At 47.2% G+C, this 20072-nt stretch overlaps 1 protein-coding gene across 1 annotated transcript in view; it reads right to left on the bottom strand.

Annotated features, from left to right (window-relative positions):
- Positions 1 to 4800, bottom strand: part of LOC144169688 (beta-galactosidase-like) — a 39861-nt gene extending 35061 nt beyond the window's left edge. The window contains exons 1-2 of the mRNA XM_077698976.1: positions 4573 to 4800; positions 1249 to 1412 (exon numbers count right to left, since the gene is read on the bottom strand). Of these exons, the coding sequence (XP_077555102.1) occupies positions 1249 to 1412; positions 4573 to 4641 (233 nt within the window). The 5' untranslated portion in view covers positions 4642 to 4800. The remainder of the gene's footprint in view (positions 1 to 1248; positions 1413 to 4572) is intronic.
- Positions 4801 to 20072: the final 15272 nt, after the last annotated feature.

The following is a 20072-nucleotide window of genomic DNA, read 5'->3' as shown; positions in this document are numbered from 1 at the left end:
TAACGTGCGCTGAAATCTTGTACACACGGGAGATTCCGCTTTTCGCTTCAATCAGAAAAGCGGCCACTGCGGCCGGGAATCGAACCCGCAATATGGCTACTACCGTGACTTTTATCACACTGCTCGCAGGCCTTAAGTTTTATCGAATCGGTGTTGGTCTGGACTGCTTACACCCTGTTATGCGCGAGAGTCGTATGTGCATTGGCCGGCGACATTGACGGCTCATATGTGTTATCGACCCGCCGCGGTGGCTCAGTGGCTAAGGCGTTGTGCTGCTGAGCACGAGGTCGCGGGTTCGTTTCCCGGCCGCGGCGGCCGCTTTTCTGATGGAGGCGAAAAGCAAAAACGCCCGTGCGCACGAGATTTCGGCGCACGTTAAAGATCCCCAGGTGGTCAAAATTAATCCGGAGCTCTCCACTACGGCGCGCCTCATCTCCTGCGTTGCGTCGGCGCGTTGAACACTACAATCAATCAATCAGATGTGTTATCGACTCGCACCGCTTGTTTCCAGCAGTTACCAGTTCTCCAGAGACATGAGCGTGCGCGTGTTTGGTGCTGGCTCTGCGTGGGTGCGTATGTATGTACAGGAAGCATGTTGAAAACTTCTGATTTCAAAATGATCTTGTCCAGCGGTCTTCGACAAGGAGACCGCTCGCTGCTATTTCTTTTTAATTATTGCAAAATATTAGCGCATTAGTTACCCCGCGATTTCTTCTACGCGAGAGAAGAGAGCTTTGCTTTGATGTTGTTTCGCCGTGCCTACGGTGCATCACTTTGATGAATATTTCTGCTTGAGTGGAGCTTCACATGATGACCACCGAGCAGGCTGGTACAGGATGCACGACCGGAGAGACCAATTATGCCGATTCACCAAGTTTTCAGCTTCATTCTAGTTGTGTGCTTGTCGAGTATACAGTGGGGCTGTGCGACTATCAGTCCTGTACTCACCGCACACTTTCCGAGAAGCAATGGAGCATTCATCTTCTTCTCATACTTCTAGAGCGAGGAGCCTCCGTAAGACTGACGACCCGCGGACTATCCGCGGGTGAGTACGAGACTGGTAATCAAATTTAAGGGTCCCACTGAGCTCCGCAGATTCGCCGTGCCAAGGCGCAATGAAGAATTTAAGAATTTAATGACTATCACGTTTGCGCCTAAGGAGAGGGCAAGACAGACAACCTCATTTTGGGAAGGGAGCTACATTGTCATCAATTTGAACAACGGATACAACTGCGCAGAACCACTCACGTCTGTATTGCGTTGAGTCCCGCCGCTCTCATGGTAGCCAGCCTGTCGTCCCACTGGTCGGGAAGAGACCGGAAGTAGTGAATGGAGCCGGACACGATCTGTATCGGCTCGCCATCCTTGAGGTACCGGTTGTTCTCGTAATCAATTAGGAAGGATCTTGAACCCTGCGCGTCACACGGATTTCGTGAGGACAACGCCGCTTGCACCGAGTCCAGACTGCTTATGAGTCCGCAGTGCAATTAATAAAGCACAGGTGGGAATTGTAGCGGTGAACACATCGCTTATTCTTGGCATAGCATAGCTAGTAGTCTCGGAGTGAAAGCATGTCACTCGACTACACGTGCTCCAATTTTCGCTGAAATATTGCACAGCTTGTAAGAAAAACATAACAGAGCAAAACGACACGCAGACAAAAAGGCAGCGCCGGCGTTCGAGGTGCTGCTTTATCTGCCCGTACCTGGTTTCGTAAAGCGTGCAATCGCCTTCTGGTTCAGAGCAGGGCATTTTGTACTGCCCCTCGCAGCGGAGGGAGGCTCTTTTTCCCCCGAAGTGTTGAACATTAAAAGGGCTTTAATGGCTCCGATGGTTAATACAACCGGTAACGAGGTAGTCATGTACGCTTTAGTTATTTGGTGACGACATTAAGTCGCTCTTAATTCTGGAAGTCAAGCGGAAAATAACACATCCAACTGCACTTACTATGCCCAATTTCTGGGCAACAATAAAAGGAAACCAAAAAGCCGACGAAGCGGCCCGTAAAGGCCTTCTGCACTGGAAATGCCGCAAGGTGTATTTTACGAAAACAGAAGCTGCTGCCATGGCTCACCACTTCGCGGTAACTGAACGAAACCGTCTATGGAGGAACTTTCAAAATACCCGCTTCGTTTTTGCACACTATTGACCCGAAGTCGAGACTGCCGAGACAGCTCCCTCGTAACCTGGAAACTTGTATCATCGTCTACGGCTGAACTGTGCATACACAAATTTCGCCTTGGAGCGGTCGTGCCAAATCCGCACTGTGATAATTGTTCTTGCGTCGAAACGAACACATTTTATTAGAATGTGCCGCCTACATGAAATCGCGGTGACATTTTCTTGAAAATTTCGAACGTCTAGAACAGAGACCAATGTCTCTCAAGATTATTTTAGGACCATGGATTTGTCCCTCGAACCAACGCCAAGCTCTACTGAGTTTGTTCTCTTATTTGGATGACAGTGACCTAATTTCAAAGTAAACTATGTGGCCCACCACGCTCAGAACAAAAACCAAGTGCGTGTAAGGCCGTTATCGCGCCAAGTTCACGACAGTGTCTTTTCTTTGTCTTTCCTGCCCAGCTATTTCTTGGGCCTTTTCTTCCCCCATCCCCAAACCTCAGCAGAGAAACATATAGGCAACTGTAAACGCCGGCAAAACTCTCTGCTTTTTCAATAAAGAGCCTTGTCTCTCTCTTTCTCTGGGCAACGAAAAGTGTGGAAAAAAAGGTAGGGCTCTCAGTGTGGGATAATAGGTCAGCTCGCACAGAGGTCAACGAACTTGCCTAGAAGTGCGTATTCTACTTCAACTGGCCGCATGTGAAAAGTCCTGAAGCAAACTTTCTGAACAAAAGTCATGAAATGACGCCACGTTGGCCAAGACTTCCGAGAAGTGCGGAAGTTTCATCTGAATTACTTTATGCCAAATAAGAGCGAAATATTGGAAGTACTAGCAGCTGTGTTATAGAGAAGTGCGTTGCCAATGTAGGCGCGAAAGAAAGATGACAACATGCGGCGGTACACGGAAGTCCGGCGTTTACAGAACATGAGCCCGCGTGTAAGCACCGAGGCCAAGCAGACCCCTTGAGATCTCTTCCCTGTTTTTCAATAAGAGGCGACGGCCGAAGAAACAGTCAACGACAAAGAAAACAATCGCTGGGGATTTTATCAGCGATGACGGCATTGCTCGTCACTGACCAGCATCCTTACCCAACGACTATACGCATTCTAAGGTGACGCCACGGAATTTACTGCAAAGAACTGTTCGTCTTTTCTTTAAATATGAAACTTCAGTAATTTCTTCCAGTCATACTTCCAAGGTGTTCCCAGCAGAGTAAATTGTAACGTGGAGGATTGCATGAGGAGCGTGGTTTTTACGGAGAGAGAGGGAGAGTAAACATGTTTATTGAGGGAAGCAATGCTGAGGAGTCCTCAGTCCAAGACCCCTTGAGCTTTCCCAGCCTCAACAGCCCTCAACACCAGCAGGCGCTGATCATCGAAGTCGGAGCTTTGGAGACTTGCGTACCTCCCAGTAAGAGCGAGTTATAGAGCGTGTCCGGCGCGTCACACAAGGGACAGTTGGGAAAGGAAAAGAGGTGAGGGTGTGTATGCACTAATAGAGTGCGATGAGGAAACGAGTGCGTCTGAAGAAAGCGCCACATGTGGGCAGCGTCGGAGGTGTGGGAGGGGTGGGGAGGGGGAAGTTGTCTGCGAAGAAGGCGGTAATGTTGGGTGAATGTCCGCGCGACCCTTTCCCCCCTCTATCCTCCCCCACCCTCTGGGAACAGGCTCTGGGGTGCTGGGACCGCGACCGCCAAGAACTGGTCACCGGTCGGGCCCTCGACGTCGCGGCGGCTCTATGGGCCACCGCCACTCCCCCACCCTAAAACCAGAGTTCCAATAAAATGGCTTCTCTCTCTCTCTCTCTCTCTCTCTCTCTCTCTCTCTCTCTCTCTCTCTCTCTCTCTCTCTCTCTCTCTCTCTCTCTCTCTCTCTCTCTCTCTCTCTCTCTCCCCAGTTAGAAAAATAAAAACAATAGTAGGATGGGGTTTGTCCCTTGAAGAGATTCCTTTCTTTTTTTTTCAGCTTAAGATAAAAATAATCAAAGTTCTTAACTTAAACAAATAAATAATAAAGCAAAGAAAAGAACCCAGAAATATGTGGTTCATATTGTCGCGTTACTTAATTAACAACGAATCGTCTTTTTCTTTTTCTTTGTTATGCGCTGGCCGGATTAGCGGTTCCATTCACCGAAAATTGGGGAGTGCACATGAATGGACGTCATCACGAGTGTTATCATCAGTCTAGTGGTTAGCTTTCACGTTTAACAGAGATAAGACCCTGCAATGAATGTTCGGGGAAATATACTTTGGACGCGCACCCCGCCCAACTCATTTTTAATTGGCATAAATCTAAGTTCCACACCAGTGCCCTTTCTTCTGCTCTGTCCAAAGATTATGCGAACTCAGCCTCCCGGTTTATTCTACAAACGCTTTCGTTTGCGTGAACCCCTTGCGCACAGGACGTCAGTAACATCGGAAACTGCACAACACCGCAACTTGGCGTACTCACGCTTCGAAGGTCCCCCGACTGAATCAGCGAAGACACCAGAGCAAGCACGAATATCGAGAGTGGATTCATGTCGAAAGAAAAGCGCACTGCCAGCTTCGTCTGAGAGGGCGCCCAGACTGGATTTTCCAGAGGGGCGACTGGATCTCGGCTGTCTCGTATTGCCTTATCAACGCCTCGTATGTTTTCCCACGGCCGGGCTGGAGGAGCGGCTGGCGCGCACCGTTTCGTTTACTTTCCAACGAGGGCGTGGCCTTCGCGGCCTCTGACATCTCTGACGTCGAGGCCGCACAGCCGTCACATCCACTGAGATCAGTGGTCACATCCGCTACACGCTTTTTTAGTGGCAGTAGCAGCAACGGAGCTGTCCCAAACACAATTTTAAATTCGCAAGTAGAGCTTCTCAACTGTTCATCGGGAATATATGTGCTTTTGCGATGATTTTGTTAAGCGCCGAAAAATTTTTGAATCCACGCCGGCATCCATTGCGCAGTCACGCTCTAGCCGATCCGAAATGCTGTGTGCCAGCTGGTGACAGTTGCCGTTTCCGTGGTTAAAGCCCCTCCAACACGGTCAGGGCCGCCTATGCGGCGGACGAGAGCAGTATGGAGGGGCTTTAGCCGTGGTGTGTGCCAGCTGTGCTACAAATCCTCCCGGTTCTGTTTGTGCAACCTTAGAACCGCCCGCTGGGTTGGGTGGGTGGTGGTGACTTTAAAAAATTGCGCGTTGTGCTCCAGTAGACTTACCGTTTTTCGATGCTGAAGGACGGTGCGAGATACCCAGCCAAACTTTTTGAAACCCGCGATTGCCCGTATCGTCTCCAGGAAATTTTTCTGCGTGACGTGATGTGTCCGTTTTTTTTTTCTTTTGATTTACGCATTAAGATGAGTGAACATGTTTCGTATGTCCAAAAGCATCGCCGTTTATCTTGGATTTTGTAGTGATCAAGGCGGAGCGGCACTATATGTTCTTGTATGCGCGCTGAAAGAATGAAACCAGGATTTTCATCTCAGGCTAATCAAGTGTACTAGATTTCCACTGGTAGAACAATGTCATGTCGAGATTAACAAAGTCTGCAGTTTCGCCGTTATGTTATTGTGAATTTGTTTATGCCTGCTGTACTCACTCAGCTTGCACTGCTAGCGATTATGGCGAGACAATTGCACAGGTTCGACGGGTTGAATTTGTAACCGAAGTTCGTAGGCGTGAGTGGTAAAAAAATGCATTCAAGTGGTGCCCGCTAAAATCTTTCAAGCAGTACTAGAAAGGCAAGTGCACCTTTGGGCAAATTTGTACTATTGCTTAGTTTCTAGCAATGGTTTCTCTGTTGTTCAGAACAGAAGTTTTCTGTTTCATTGTTTTTTACGTTGCATGTAAATTTTGCATGTAACTCCACTGGATTTACTAACCAGCACTGTTGCATTGTTATGTTTATAATCAAAGAATGCGCTTGAATACAACCAATTTTTTGGGCGTGGTTCCCTTCATTTCTGTTTGATTTCGTAGCCATAAGAGCGTGGACAAGAGTGACGAGTAAACAATAATTGTGTGGCACTGCATTTCAGGCAGCAATACAATACTCTAGCTGTAGAGCTCTCCACAGAATTCATGGCCGCACTGGCTCCTGCTAGCACAAAAACTTGTGTCCTCCAAGCCTCCTCTTCGATGGGTTCCATACAGTTCGTTCTCGTAGCTTGTAGTTGTGGATCACAGAGCTAGTGCAGTGGGGTTATTGTTTGGGTGACCAAACATTGTTTTTTTTTTTTAGTGCACCTGTGTTTTTTGGTGCTGGGTGAAATGTAATGCCAATGGAGTGTACAAACGTACCATGCTGTGAACATCCCTCTCTCTGCAAATACAATTAAGGTGCTTTTAAGTACACAGTTTGCAAGAATTTTTTCATGTTCCATAAATATGAAGCAGCGATATTCGAAACTGCAGTTGCAACAAAGTGTAACTTATTGCTCTCAATTTCATGTCCGATTCTCTGCCTTCATGATGACAATCGCCAGAGCCATTATGTACAGCATTTCTTACCTGCTGGATACAGATGTTTGCATTTGCTCTATTTTCTCGGTTGAAGAACTTGTAGGGTGTGAAATACTTGCTGTATTTTCCGTGCCAAATATTACCACAATAAAAGAAACACAGATTTTTACTAAATTTGTCAATTTTAATCAAATTTTTGGCATGTATTAAAAGCCGGAGGCTCGAAGTGAGTAACGAGAGGGCGGTCTCGGCGAAAAATAAAAGATTCGTATTGCTTTTTCACTGACAGCTATATTGGCGACGCCTTGCGGCTTTTGCGATCGCAGTGACGGGGCTCTACATGTATTTGCGTTTTTCGCAGTAACACGTGAGTTGGAAATTAAGTTTCTTTCAGGGTGTACAACAGACCACTCTCGTCCCAGCGGTTGCGACGTAGTTTAAAGGGTAGCGCGTGCTGGATAGCAAAGAGTTCCCGTTGAAAAGATGACAGGAGTCTCCAAATAAACGCAAGCGTTGCACTGATAGTTCTGCGCATGCTATTGGGAGAGAAAAGAGTAACCCGCGTCCCGTAATCAGGCGCAATCTGATTGGAGTGGGACGAGTTATCAAAACCAACTTTGTTAAAGCTAATTAAGCTTTCTATACCGCACTGATGGCGATGTAGTTACGCCAAACCGCATTGCAGGAAAGCCACCTGTACTTAATGGTTTTCCACAAGGGCACATCGTTCATACCACACATGCACGTAGAGAATGGGAGTTCTTCACGCGCAGATCACGACTCGGTATAGCACCGGAAGACACATTCGCATTGTAATCAAATCGCTGATGATGATAAGCGTTCCATCATCGAATTTGGGTTACTCACAATTTCCATTGGATTCGTTGCGCGGGCGTTGGCTTTGGACTTTGCCAGTCTGGGTTTTGGACTATGATTTGATTCAGTTTGCATGGAGATAGCTTCGCGTTCTAACCATCTCTCTTTTAAGAGAGGGGCTTTGGTTTTTGTTATTGTCGCTGCAGCAACTACGCCATGGGCTCGTGCCTCTGCAGGGCTGAACACAAGGCTGCCGGTTCCCAGGCCTCCCTTGTGACGTACTAGCTCAGCGCCGCGTTCGTTCGTCATTTGAAGATGCGATGTACGCAGTATAGCAACCACATCAGAGGTATTTCGTGGGGCGGTAAACCTCGCCCTGTTTCGAGAAGCCCAAATCGACACGCAACGACCCGATGTGCGTCCAACGGAACACAAAACAACATGACGCAATGGTTCGCGATGAGGCTACGACAGGCCCCCTACCCGTGTAAGTAGAGGAACCCTGAATAGTTTGCTTCATTTTCGTATACAGAAAATTAAAATGTAGAGAAATAAGTTTCCACTAGAAATCGCCAAAGTTACGATTAGAGTAAAAACTCGTTAATTCGAACTCAAAGGGGACGATAAAATTGTTCGAATTAAGTGGAGTTCGAATTAGCGGGCGGGTGCTAGAATGAATGGACATCGTGCCACAGCGCGCGGGCAGAACACAAAGAAGCCATCCCTGGACTTGTTATTGCAAAGTAGGCACTACACGTTTATGGCAGGTGATTTCGGGAACAATGACACTCTTTATGCTCGAAAACGCGTATATATACATTGAAAGGTCGAGGCACTCAAAATAAAAAAACTCCCACCTCCCCTCGCGGGAACCCCTGTGTAGATGCGACGCATAGGGGGTTCACGTTGCAGCGTTAAACAGCAGAGGAACGGCGCTGGAACGATGGAGCGGAGCGGCGCAGGCACCGCGTTTTATAGCGCGCATAAAGGTGAGGGGACGCGCCGGCGCCAGTGCGTCTGCCGCGGCTATGACGCAACACAATCCAATCCAATCCAAATCCAATCCAATCCAAGCCAAGCCAAGCCAAGCCAATCGAATCCAATCCAATGCCCCTCGCGAGAGAGTGTTCGCTATCGGAGAGGCACGGCCGCTGGATGAAAGGCGCCGTGGGAGAGGAGAGGGGGTGAGCGGCGGAGAGCGAAGCTGGCGCGGCGAGGAGAATGGGGCAGGGGTGGACGCCGACAACAACGACGCCGATGCCGGATGGAGGGACAAGGCGGGTGAATGAGATGCGTGGCATCTAAAAGTAAGCGTCCGCTGCAGAAGCGAAATAAGCTGTTGCAGCAGCGTAGCGCGCGGGCTACGCTGTTGTTCTGTTTCGTTGCTTCGCATCTCAAGTAAATTTGGTGTGGTTTGTATCTGCAACACATTGTAATCACTCTGTGCCGACTTCTTCTGCGAGGAGCGATAAAAACCACGGGATCCCTGTTCGAATTAACCGCTCTGGATACCGGCGCGTTTGAATTATCGCGAGTTTTTTTTTTTTTTTTTTTTTTCATTGAAATGTACAGGGCTGTGCCGAGACCAGGGTGTCAGTTCGAATTAACTGGAAGTTCGAATTAAGCGAGTTCGAATTAACGAGATTTTACTGTACACCGTTTCTGGCTATGTTTAATGCCTTTTAATAATTTTTAACGTGAGTGCATTGGTACCGAGCTCAGTTACCTTTTTGTATGGTCAACGCATAAATTACCTTTTTAATATCATGTAGAAGAATGAGGACGTTATATTCTGGTAAGTGTCACATACATGCGGGCTGAGAGAGAGAGAGAGAGAGAGAGAGAGAGCTCTTTATTAGATGAAAGCAGAGAGGTTTGCCGGCATGTTACCGCCTGCATGCTACTCTGCGGGGATGGGGAGAAGGGAGTAAAGGCCCTAAAAGAAGTAGGGCAGAAGAAAGATGGGAAAAGAAGAGATTAAAAGAAAAGTGAACACGAAGCTTTGCGTGGTGTTTTAAAAGTCCACACGATCTGACACGTAAAGTTCTAAATTGTCTCTGCGAGGCCGATTCGGCTGATTCGCTTATGCAGGCGTATAAGTAAGGGAACAGAGCATGAAGGGTGTCGTTTGGCTGACAAGAGAAACGCACACATCTTGTCCTGTAAGTTCTACAAATAACACAGTACAGAGAGGACACTCACTAGACATCGCGTGCGGCACACGCTGAGCGGAAGCACGTTCGTCCGTAGTTGTCTGTGAATATTTGTTGAGTTCCGACCTGCGAAACTCTCCAAGACGACGCATACATAGCTATATGTATGACAGCTCCAAAACGCCACTCCTACAGCATCGCCGCCATCATTTTGACGCGGTAGTGCACAAAATCAAATGCCTTGACTACGAGTTTGCCACTATAGAGATGCGGATCGTACTTGACCTTCATGGAGTCGCTAAAGGTTCCTTGAGATATAAATGTGTTTCATGCCGGCATTTTCGTTGCGGCATTCGCCGCAAGAAACAATGGTGATCTGTAGGCCTTAGGGCTTGCCCGGTGGCTTACCGTTTCTCGCGCGTGCGCGGTTATATACAGAAATGTTGACGGAATGTGTAGTACAGTGGGGAATTGATAGCACTCCGAAAGCTTTGAAGGAATAAATGTACGCAGTAATTTTGCGTATCAATGTTTATTTTCCTCCATCATAAAGTTGTCAATGTGCCATGATAATTTAGGGCATACAGAATGATTTGTCTTTTGTGTTTACGGGCACCTATTTTCTAAATATTAATGATAAATTCATGGGCTTAAGGGGTTCGGATAGACTTCAGCGCGTCGCATCTTGTTAAGTTCTTCCCTGGGTATGCCGGAGATGTAGTTCCTGATGTACGTGGGTACCAGCTTGTCAACGAGAGATTTCAGATATTCATTTGCCGGCGCTTAGCACAACTCGTCGGTCCAAGCAGCTTGCAGGCTCTGGAAAAAAGACTACGAAAAATCGGTGGGTGCAAAAAATTAAAGACGTTCCACTCAATGTGAAAGCTGTCGGAAGTGCAGGGAAAGTGATTCACCATTATGGGCTGCAGCGCCATCATCCGCTCACTGCTACCACCCAATGCAATTCAAATTTCCCGTCTTTGCAGTGCTCGCGCGCCCCCTGCCTGAAACTGCGCCAGCGCGCGTTGTTCTTTTTGTGCTTGCTTTTCCTCCCGCACGTGCCGGCGTTGCACTGCCACTTTTTTTTATCACTATCTTAAAAACCAACCCAAAGAGCGTTCCTAACTAAATGAACGCGGGTGCTGCCGGCTAATTACTTATATTAGATGCGACTGCATCTCATTCACTCGCCTTGTCCCTCCATACGGCGTTGTTGTCCGTCCACACCCCTCCCCCTACACTATAAAAAAAAATAATAGTTAGCGGCGCCCGGTTTCGATCACACGACCCTGTGGGCGGAACGCGAGTTACATGGTGCTCTTCCCACTGCGCCACAAAACCGAGCAGAACCAAATGCTACGAACGCGCCTTATATCCTTGACTCATTCAAACTACGTCAAGAAGTTACTGATACAACGCATGATGGGGCAATGATTAACACTTGCAAAAAAGAAACGAAGCTCCCACTTACAGCAACAATGATGGAGTAAAGGTCGTTGCGACAGCGAAGCCCCAAGCATACCACTTAGAGAGATTGACCAAGATTTGCCAATAAAACATAATAGTAATCATAAAACATAATAATCATACGCGTTCCCAACACGTTTCACGCGATTTCAGAATCAATCCAACGGAAACACCAAGTGAACCCCACGATGCGTCGCATCTACACAGGGTTCCCCTCGCGGGGAGGTGGGGGCAATTTTTTGCCTCAAATGTTCCTATAGTTTTCTTTGAGCGAAACAACGGCGAGATGTATGACAAACGCCAGCGGTTCACAAGTTTCGAACGCTTATGACTATATAAACCGCTTGGCTTTCGAAGCCTCCGGGTTACGCCGTGACGGCAGCCGCTACAATTGAACGCCGTGTGGCTCTACTTGGGTCCAGCGAGATAGGACGGCAAGGCGAGCCCCTAAAGTGCTCTGCACTTAAACGGATAGCCAAGCTGATTGGGTATCCGGGCAGGGCGTGCGTCGCGGTAGCTTCTTTGCAAGCAAATAGCAGCTTTCACAAAATCTGGGATTCGTTAACAAGTGCAATACACATTCCGAAAACACCTGAGGCCCGTTTTTCTTAGCAAATCAAGCTGACGTATACCCTTTACCTAACGACTTTCTGTTCGGTGCAAAAGGTAAGAACCGGTTGCTGTCCCACATTAAACATGGGTAAAAGCACTCCACAGGCCGAACCAACTGTTCCTACAGGAGAAAAAAACCTGCACGGTAAACCTTGCGCCGTATATGTTATATTACGAATATTACGATACAACGAATATTGCGATACAGTATCAGTAACAAGCGTTGACGAGGTTTTTAATGCTCAGACGCTTCGAATCATTCCCGGATTGCATTACCCATACACGCGGATTGACCTGTACATTTTCGGAAAAAAGCTGTGTCCAAAACTACTTTTGTTAATGCGAGGCAACCACGTGTTCCGTTTCTTTTTTTATATAATAATAGAATGATGGCGGCCCTTGGCCTGAAACACAATACGACATTTGCTCACTTCAAAACCACCGAGGACATTTCTTATGGACCGTAGTTAAATCATGCATTGTACGTCTATTTACTATAAAAGCCAGCCTCAGGAGAAACCACCGGTGGGAGTAGGCACAGTGTGCCTTATTCAGAAAATTATTCCCGTCCCTACAATAGATTACGCGAACCGAAACAAATGTAACCACATCGGCTGGCCAGCCCACTATTTTGTTTTATTTATTTACGAAATACTGCGGGCCAAATGCCCGAGCAGGAGGGGTACGTACACCACAAAAGAAACATCTCACGTGCATACAACAAAATATACAGGATGAGCCAAGACATCGATATCACATAATCCAAACAACAATGTGTCGTAGCAGTGACAAAATGGTACCAGGCAGCCAGCAAAACTTCCATAGGAAAAAGTGCTTTGACGACCATGCAAGCAGATATCTATTTTAAGCGCTGTTTTAATCCCGGCAGTTAAAACAAAATATGAGACTATCTCATGAAGATATGTGCCCAAGCACACCTCATTTGGTTCGTTATAGCGCCATTAAGAAGGCGCAAATGAATCCTACTTTGTTCTATTTAATGTGTGCGGACCAGACATTGCGTAAGTTTCTACTTATGACGCGTCATTCAATGCCACTCTGCGGGAACGTGCCATTCTGCGGCTATGTGACAGTGTGCTAGGCTCTGAGTAGGCACACGGATTTCTTGTGGTTCTCCCCTAGTACTCACGCACTAAACAGGTTTATTCTTGAGGGTAACGCGCAGATGGCACAATTAATAACGCAACAACACAACTGCAATTCTTAGAAATGTCAGAAATTGCCACTTTTAGAAAACTTTTGGTAATTTTTTATTGTTACTCCTGCTTCTGCACGAAACCCCGATTCAAGTCTCTGTTATATCTAAAGCGAAAAATTCAGGCGCACTTTTTTTTTTTAGGCCAATACATATAAGTCGTCGCTTTTATAAAACACGCTCAGAGGTCGCCACGCGTGCACGGATGTGAGGCTACGGCCTAAATATTTGAGCCGTGCTTATGGGGCTTTAAAAACGGTGTTGATGCTTCATTGTCAAAAAGGTACATAAGGAATGTAGACTAGCGCAGCCGCACCCAGGATGTTTAATGCTGGCGAGCCAGGTGCTGCGTTTCTCAGAGCGTTGACGTGCAATCATGCCTGCTGACCTCGGCCAAAAAGGAAAAAAAAAAATGAATAAACGTTTGCTTAAATTAACCAATCGTCCTATCTCAAGGGAACAGAGAGGTTATGTTTGGCTGGTTCATTCGTAACAGTTGGAAATGTCCCGTGAGCATATAAGAAATTTCGTTGTGTTCGCAAGCGGGAGCTACCTGTGAACGGAAATAAGTCGCTTATATTTAAGCCAACCAATCAAACAGCGCCAGTTTGCCAAAACAAATTGAACAAAAAATCGCGAGCTCGAGCAGAAGTTCGAGCCGGCGGCATATATAGTCAGCGAGCAAGCAAGCTATTCGGTTTTTTGCCCAGTTGTCGCTAGAACAGTTGAACACAATAAAAAAAGTGGCGCACAGTAAATTTATGGCTCTCAGCAGACCAACACAACGCAATTAACACGGTAGTTTAAAAATACCGATGAGTCTGAAGACAGACGCTCTGACAGCAAGTTGTTCAGTGTGTGAGCGCGAGAGCGAGCGACTAACCCGAGAAGATTCAGTACCGCTGACAGGTACAGCAACCGTCAATATACAACTAAGCAACACCACACCGTAAGGGGACATGCACTCTCAAGAAGTGCGCGCACCAGCAACTTTCTAAATAGCACTAGCTAACGTACGCAGTCAGAAATGTCAAGCCGACTCCGCATCCAACGCATCCAGAAGTTTGTCTTCACTAGAGACGCTGTCTTCACTATAGGTTCGTGCAATAATTATTTAGCATCTGGTAACGGCTGTCGACTCAGATCGATGCATTTTTAATCACGTTGTGCGCTAGTTTAACACATGTTCTACAGAAAAGCCGCCGCTTTTTGTAGAACACGTGTTAAACTAGCCTAACACAGTAGCCTAAGGCTGCCCCGCTAAATGAAGCTGTGGCTGCGAATTTAAAACAAGGAGCTGTCTACCACCATACCCTGTCGATGCTTGTTTTATTTGTCAGTTCTTTGGACCACCTCGCCATTTCTTTTAAGACGATTACTTGATGAACGCGTGTTGTGTTCCAGATTGGCACACTTCTGAGAGAATGCATTAGTGAACTTCCGGACGTGCCTTACAATGTTCTCAAGCTTGGCCGCAACGAAGACAACAGGCCCGTCGTAGCGTACCCAGAACGAATGCCTAGTCCTTTCGACTTCAACGTGTTCCACCACGGAGATTTTTCGGTAATGGCGGCTGACGAATACGTAAATGTGGGGATCGACGTCATGAAGGCAGAGTATCTAGGTAACGACTTGCCTTCGCATCGCACTAGGCCCGAAAGTTTAAAACAAAACCAGGCACTAACCTTGCAGGTGGCAAAACAATTCGACTTCTTCAGCGTAATGCGGAGACAATTCACTCCCCAGGAGTGGAACTTCATTGAGCAACCTGGCAGTGGCGTCGCTAAGGGGGGGTCGGGGGGGGGGGAGCCCCTCGGTAAAAAGGGGGGGGGGGGGTGCCACTTGTGCTCCTACAATGTGTAATGCGGACGTCGAAAATGGAACACGACTGCAACGGGACCACAGCTTTGGCCTGTTCAATTTACGACCCCACCGGTCTATTCAAATTTGTTTTCTGGTACAATGGAAGAAAGCGAGTATAATTTTGGCATCCAGGAATATCGCGGTAGTCGGGGATGGGCGCAAGGAACGATTCCTGAAGACGGGGTGCCATCGGTATGACTGCGACGCTCAGCGGGGTGTAGCGAGCGAGCTTGTTTTTCAATGGGACGACAGGGGACTAACAAAGCCCCTTCATCACGTCCAGGGGCGGCGGACAGGAGCAGTACGGGTGGGGGGGAGGGGTGAAGGGTGGAGGCATCAGGGCCAACGAGACTTTGCTCGTGTGTCCTCGGCGGCTTTCCACGTTGCTTTTTTTACACACATAAGATGTTGTGTACGGGCTCATGGTGAATGTTTAGCATTTTGTGGAGTCTTCGCGGTGACGCGTCGAAGACCAAGGTGAAAATGACTTGAAAAAAAAAAAAATATGGAGAAGATTGAATCTTGAGGAAGCGGGGACTGAGAAATGAAAGTAAGTGTGAAACATGCAAGGAAGGTTGGTGCGAAGGAGCAAGCTGTACAAATTAAGCCTGTGTGGGAGGGAGGGGTGCAAGTCGAAGGGGGGGGGGGGGGGGGGGGAGAGAGAGAGAGAAGCTCAGGTGTCAAACAATGGGCTAGACAAATGGGGATTTCCCTTGTTTCCACCAGATTCCTTCGGTGCTTGCACTAACCGCCGCGGTGGCTCAGTGGCCAAGGCGTTGTGCTGCTGAGCACGAGGACGCGGGTTCGATTCCCGGCCGTGGCGTCCGCTTTTCTGATGGAGGCGAAAAGCAAAAATTGGCCGTGTATCTGCTCATTTCGTTGCAAATGTCGTCAAAAGACGATAGACTTTGTAGACATTTCGCAAGGAAATGTCCCCGTTTGCTTTCCCGCTCACCTCTCATGCTGTTCCTGTTCCGTCGCGCTCATCCCAAGGTAAACACACTAAAGGTTTGCTCAAGGCGATTTGAATTGAATTGCATGAAGATGGCGATATATGAAAGGGACGCATCCCATGCGGCCCCGTGTAATTAAACTAAAAGAACAACCGACGAGTAGCTTCTAGAACAAATTATGCGAGAAATAGAACAGTTATGTAGGCATTTATTAGGCGGAAAGCAAAAACGCCCGTGAGTACGACATTTCGGCGCACGTTAAAGATCCCCAGGTGGTCAAAATTAATCCGGAACCCTCCACTACGGCGCGCCTCATCGCCTGCGTTGCGTCGGCGCGTTAAACCCTACAATCAATCAATCAATAGGCATTTACTTTATTTTATTAAGTGTGGATCAGGTAAATCTACGTTTTTTTTATTTCATTCTTCTCTAAGTTAAAAGCAATATAAATGAGTATTTTCGTTGCGCACATAAATAAAGGGGATAGCCTTGTGTTCATTTTCTTTCTATTTTATCATGCTTTTCGTGAGGACGTCCCACGGAATTCTGAGAAGTATTTTTTTATATGATTTTTTATTTCTTGGCAAAAACCAAGGGGAGGCTGAGACTAAAGGCGAACGTGGCCTGACAGAGGCCTCAGCCACCCGATTTACAGCGTGCATAACAACACGTCTGTTCACAAATTTAAGCATGATAGCAGAATCGTAATAGAGAAATAGCACAAAGCAAAGTCATTACTACATTTCTTATGTATTATACAAAGCATAGGTCTCAAATTCACAAAGGGATCACAATGTACACATAAACGCAGTAATTCGTACGCATGAACTTTCATCAGTTACACTACTATGTCACATTTACGTATTAATATATTTTTGTTTGTAACTGTTTTTAATTTCTACCTTTAGGGGTACATGTAGACATATACTTCGAACCCTTAATTATATATCAGTATTGCGAGCGTTTTGCCTAAGCAACACTTCTTTGACCTGTTTTTTAAACGTAAGTTCACTGGCGTCGAAGTTTAATTTTTCTCCTAATTTATTTATTATTTCAGTTGACTGGTACAGGAAAGATTGCTCACCATAGTTCGTTCTTACTTTTGGAGTGTTGAAGCTGAAGCTGATTGAAGCTGATGACCTAAATTGATGACCTAATTGAAGCTGATGACCTAAATATTTTGCTTTGGTAGGTTCATCTTTGAAGGTGAAGGATGAGTAAAAAAAAGGACAGGGCAACAAAATTAACTGCATAACAAAACTGCATAACAAAAAGATAAACACCTGATACGTCCCCACTCTCTATCATTAGGCATTCGATCCGCCGAGTGCTCCTATCCCGGAGGATGGGAGCACTCCCGGAAGGGGACCACACGATAACTGAGGTGGGCGAGGGGGGAAATTTCTGTGCTATAGTGAAAGCGTTCTGCTGAGTGCTTTGTGAACGTTACTAGAAAAAAAAAAATGTCAAAGACTGTGCGACAAAGGACAGGACGCCCGGTGTCGTATGCAAGATTTTTGAGCTGAGTGCCCCTCCCCATGCATTGGGGAGGGAGAAAATCTACTGGAACGAGTCGGGCAGCGCAACAACGACGTCCGACTTCAAAACCGTCGCCCGGTACTGTGAAATATCAGACCGCAAAACAGACTTAGTTGAAACGTTCCGGAATCGTAACCAACTGGAGAAAAAGATGCAAAGAACATAAAAACCCTTCCACTTGTGTACACGTGGGCACCGCGCTCCACAGCGGTGCGCTTTGTGGGTGACCGGCGCAACAACGTCACCCCAGTCAAGCCCTGAAGAGGGAATCGAGCTGGTTCCCAAACGTCTTGTTCTTGGTTATTGCTTTTGGTTGGAGAGGGTGGTATTATTTCCTGAGCTACTGGGAAAACGTTGATTCACCTGGGAGTCGTCTTGAGCACGTCTTGAGCCAGTCGACTGCACAACGACGTGAATGAAATCGTTATCACCAACATATCAGGATGGGCGTGACCGAACGGTTGTGAGACAACGTGTGGCGCCGATACTCTCAGGCTCGTACGAATCTGATATTTTATTCAAGATTTCTTTCTTTATCGCTTCGTAACCTCCTTCGATTCGGATTTTTTCGATCGGCTGGTGGCTGCTTTACTGGTAAGCCCAAACCTCACATTTTATACTGAGTTCATTTTCCCAGGACGCCAATGTCAATTAAATTATTTGCAAATGTGTGATGGAATATTTTTTACAACGTGCAAAAGGAAATGACAACATCGTCGCCGACAAGCATCCACACGACCAGCCGTGCAGTGGCCGCGTAGACGACTCGTGTATAAGGCCAGTCGTCTCTTTCCCAGCTAAATGTCCTGTTTCTATCTGCTTCCATTCTCAGTAACCAGATAACCATAGAAATAAAGAGACCCGACAATGTATCTATTTCATATGTACTGAAATGCTCACCTAGAGAAATTTCCAGCATGCAGTTGCTGCCACAGAGGCTGCCTTTAGTGACAAACCAGTTGGCTCAGGCGTCCTTTCTGAATTTCTGGGCGGTCATTTGCTTTCACCTTGTAAACCGCTTTTCCTGCACAATATTTCGAAGTGGCTTCTTTTTAAAGCCAGTCCGACTTTTGTTGAATTGCTGGGACAACTTCTATTTCTACCTCAGTCTTCCTGCACCAGGCTCCGCTTGCGGTCCTTCAAGCTTCATTTGTTTGAGGTGTGTTCCTAGACACACGAAAATTTATCTGTATGAAGCGACTAGTTATCTTGCACGTGTTGCCTTCAAACAGCCGTATCGTTGCTGGCCACCCTCCTCCAGGCCCGCGTGACGTCTACGGCACAGCAGGCTTCAAAGCTTTCCGGACGCCTCTGGCGACCACCTTTGTGTTTTCTGACGAGGCACGGCACTCCCTCACACCTTTAGTGCTCTTGCAAGCATTCATTTGCTTGGTATCGACTGTAAGATGTGGTACTCTCACGCTGTCGCATATCATCCTTCACTTTTCCCCTACCCTGCCTTGCTTTGGCGCATTACACCCTGTACTGCCGCAGTAGCTCTTGGCCACTTCTTTCTCGGCTGCTAACGGTGTTTTCGTGATCACGAGCGACACACCACGATGCTCCTTCCTGTTAGGATTTTTATCGATGCCTAATACACTGAAAAGGTCGGTGTTCTGTATCCGAGTCGGTGTTAGGGGTGTTAGCTCTTGTAGCTATTATGGTTCAGTTTGCCCTAAATAACACACGACTTCTTATCTTGCTGCTTGCTTTTCTGATATATTGCCCGTTATTTATAAATAACTACACAACAATTATCCTGTGGCTTCATTTCACATCGCATGTTGCATATTGTGCATGCTTCCATTGACATTTCGAAGCCCACACATTCAATATCTGTGAAAAGTTTTTTTAACATCTCAATCAAAGATGCAAAATTTGCCAAGCAATTGCTCGTGTCGCGCGACGAGAGCGATGCCGAGCGACAAGAGCGACATATATCGCTTTTGGTAGCTCCAGTCGCAAGTGTGAACCAGCCTTAATATGGTAACAATGGAACACATTACTATTATTAAAAATAACAATAACACTAGTTTTATTAATAATAATTGTTTTGTATACGTGTGGGGGTGACAACATTTCTGGGCCCGGGGTGCAAGTTTACCCAGCGCCACTGAAGGGGGCTGCTTGTCGACCGTGCAGGCAGATGCTTGCCGGGGTCGCGCGTGTAACGGGCGTTTGTGGCCGCAGAGATGCTCCGTGTTTTTCAGCGTTATTCATACCTTGTAAACGACGCACTATATCTACAAACTCACCTAAGCTGGTGTAACGGATGGCGAAGATCTACATTCGTCCGTGCCACCCGTACAGGACGAATACGCCGTGCCGCCGGTGCAGGAGCGCCACGCGCATCCGCGTTTCCCCCAGAGGAGGAAACGCTGATTGGCTACAGCATTTTCGTACTGTTGAGAGCTTCGTGCGTCACAGAACGCGTCACAAGCAATCTGTCGCACGTCGCACGGCAGTGGGTCGGCAAGGAAGCGGTAGGCGCGGTAGGTGAGCCAGGAAGAAAGAAAGCATCTTTGTTGCGTGTTTGTGCGGCCCCTGCTTTACGCAGAGGTGTAATATTTGGTATACATTGTCGTGAAGGGGTACGCTAGCGATTGCGCGATTGAAATGGCGACCTTCAGAAGCCTATTTAGGGCCCCTTTAAATGCGTACAGTTCGACCCAAAACCAGTGGGCTCCTTGAGAGGGCTGGAGACCAGGCCGCATGGGGTGAGGAGAGCAGGCTCTGCTCGCGCTAGACCGCTTTTTCGAGAAAAATGTGCAATTAAAGCCAGCATGGAGGGTTCCAGTGTTCGAGGGTCGATGTAAAGAGAGGTTGTATTTGAAGGAGGCTTGAAGGTTCTGTAGCGCGCAAACTTCGGACAGTGCCAAATTAGGTTCCGGAGAT

Source organism: Haemaphysalis longicornis, unplaced genomic scaffold (assembly GCF_048455015.1).
Source record: "Haemaphysalis longicornis isolate Haplotype H1 unplaced genomic scaffold, Haemaphysalis longicornis Haplotype H1 scaffold_2, whole genome shotgun sequence".
In the NCBI taxonomy this organism is placed as follows: Eukaryota; Metazoa; Arthropoda; class Arachnida; order Ixodida; family Ixodidae; genus Haemaphysalis; species Haemaphysalis longicornis.
This window is presented reverse-complemented; position numbering and strand designations above follow the sequence as displayed.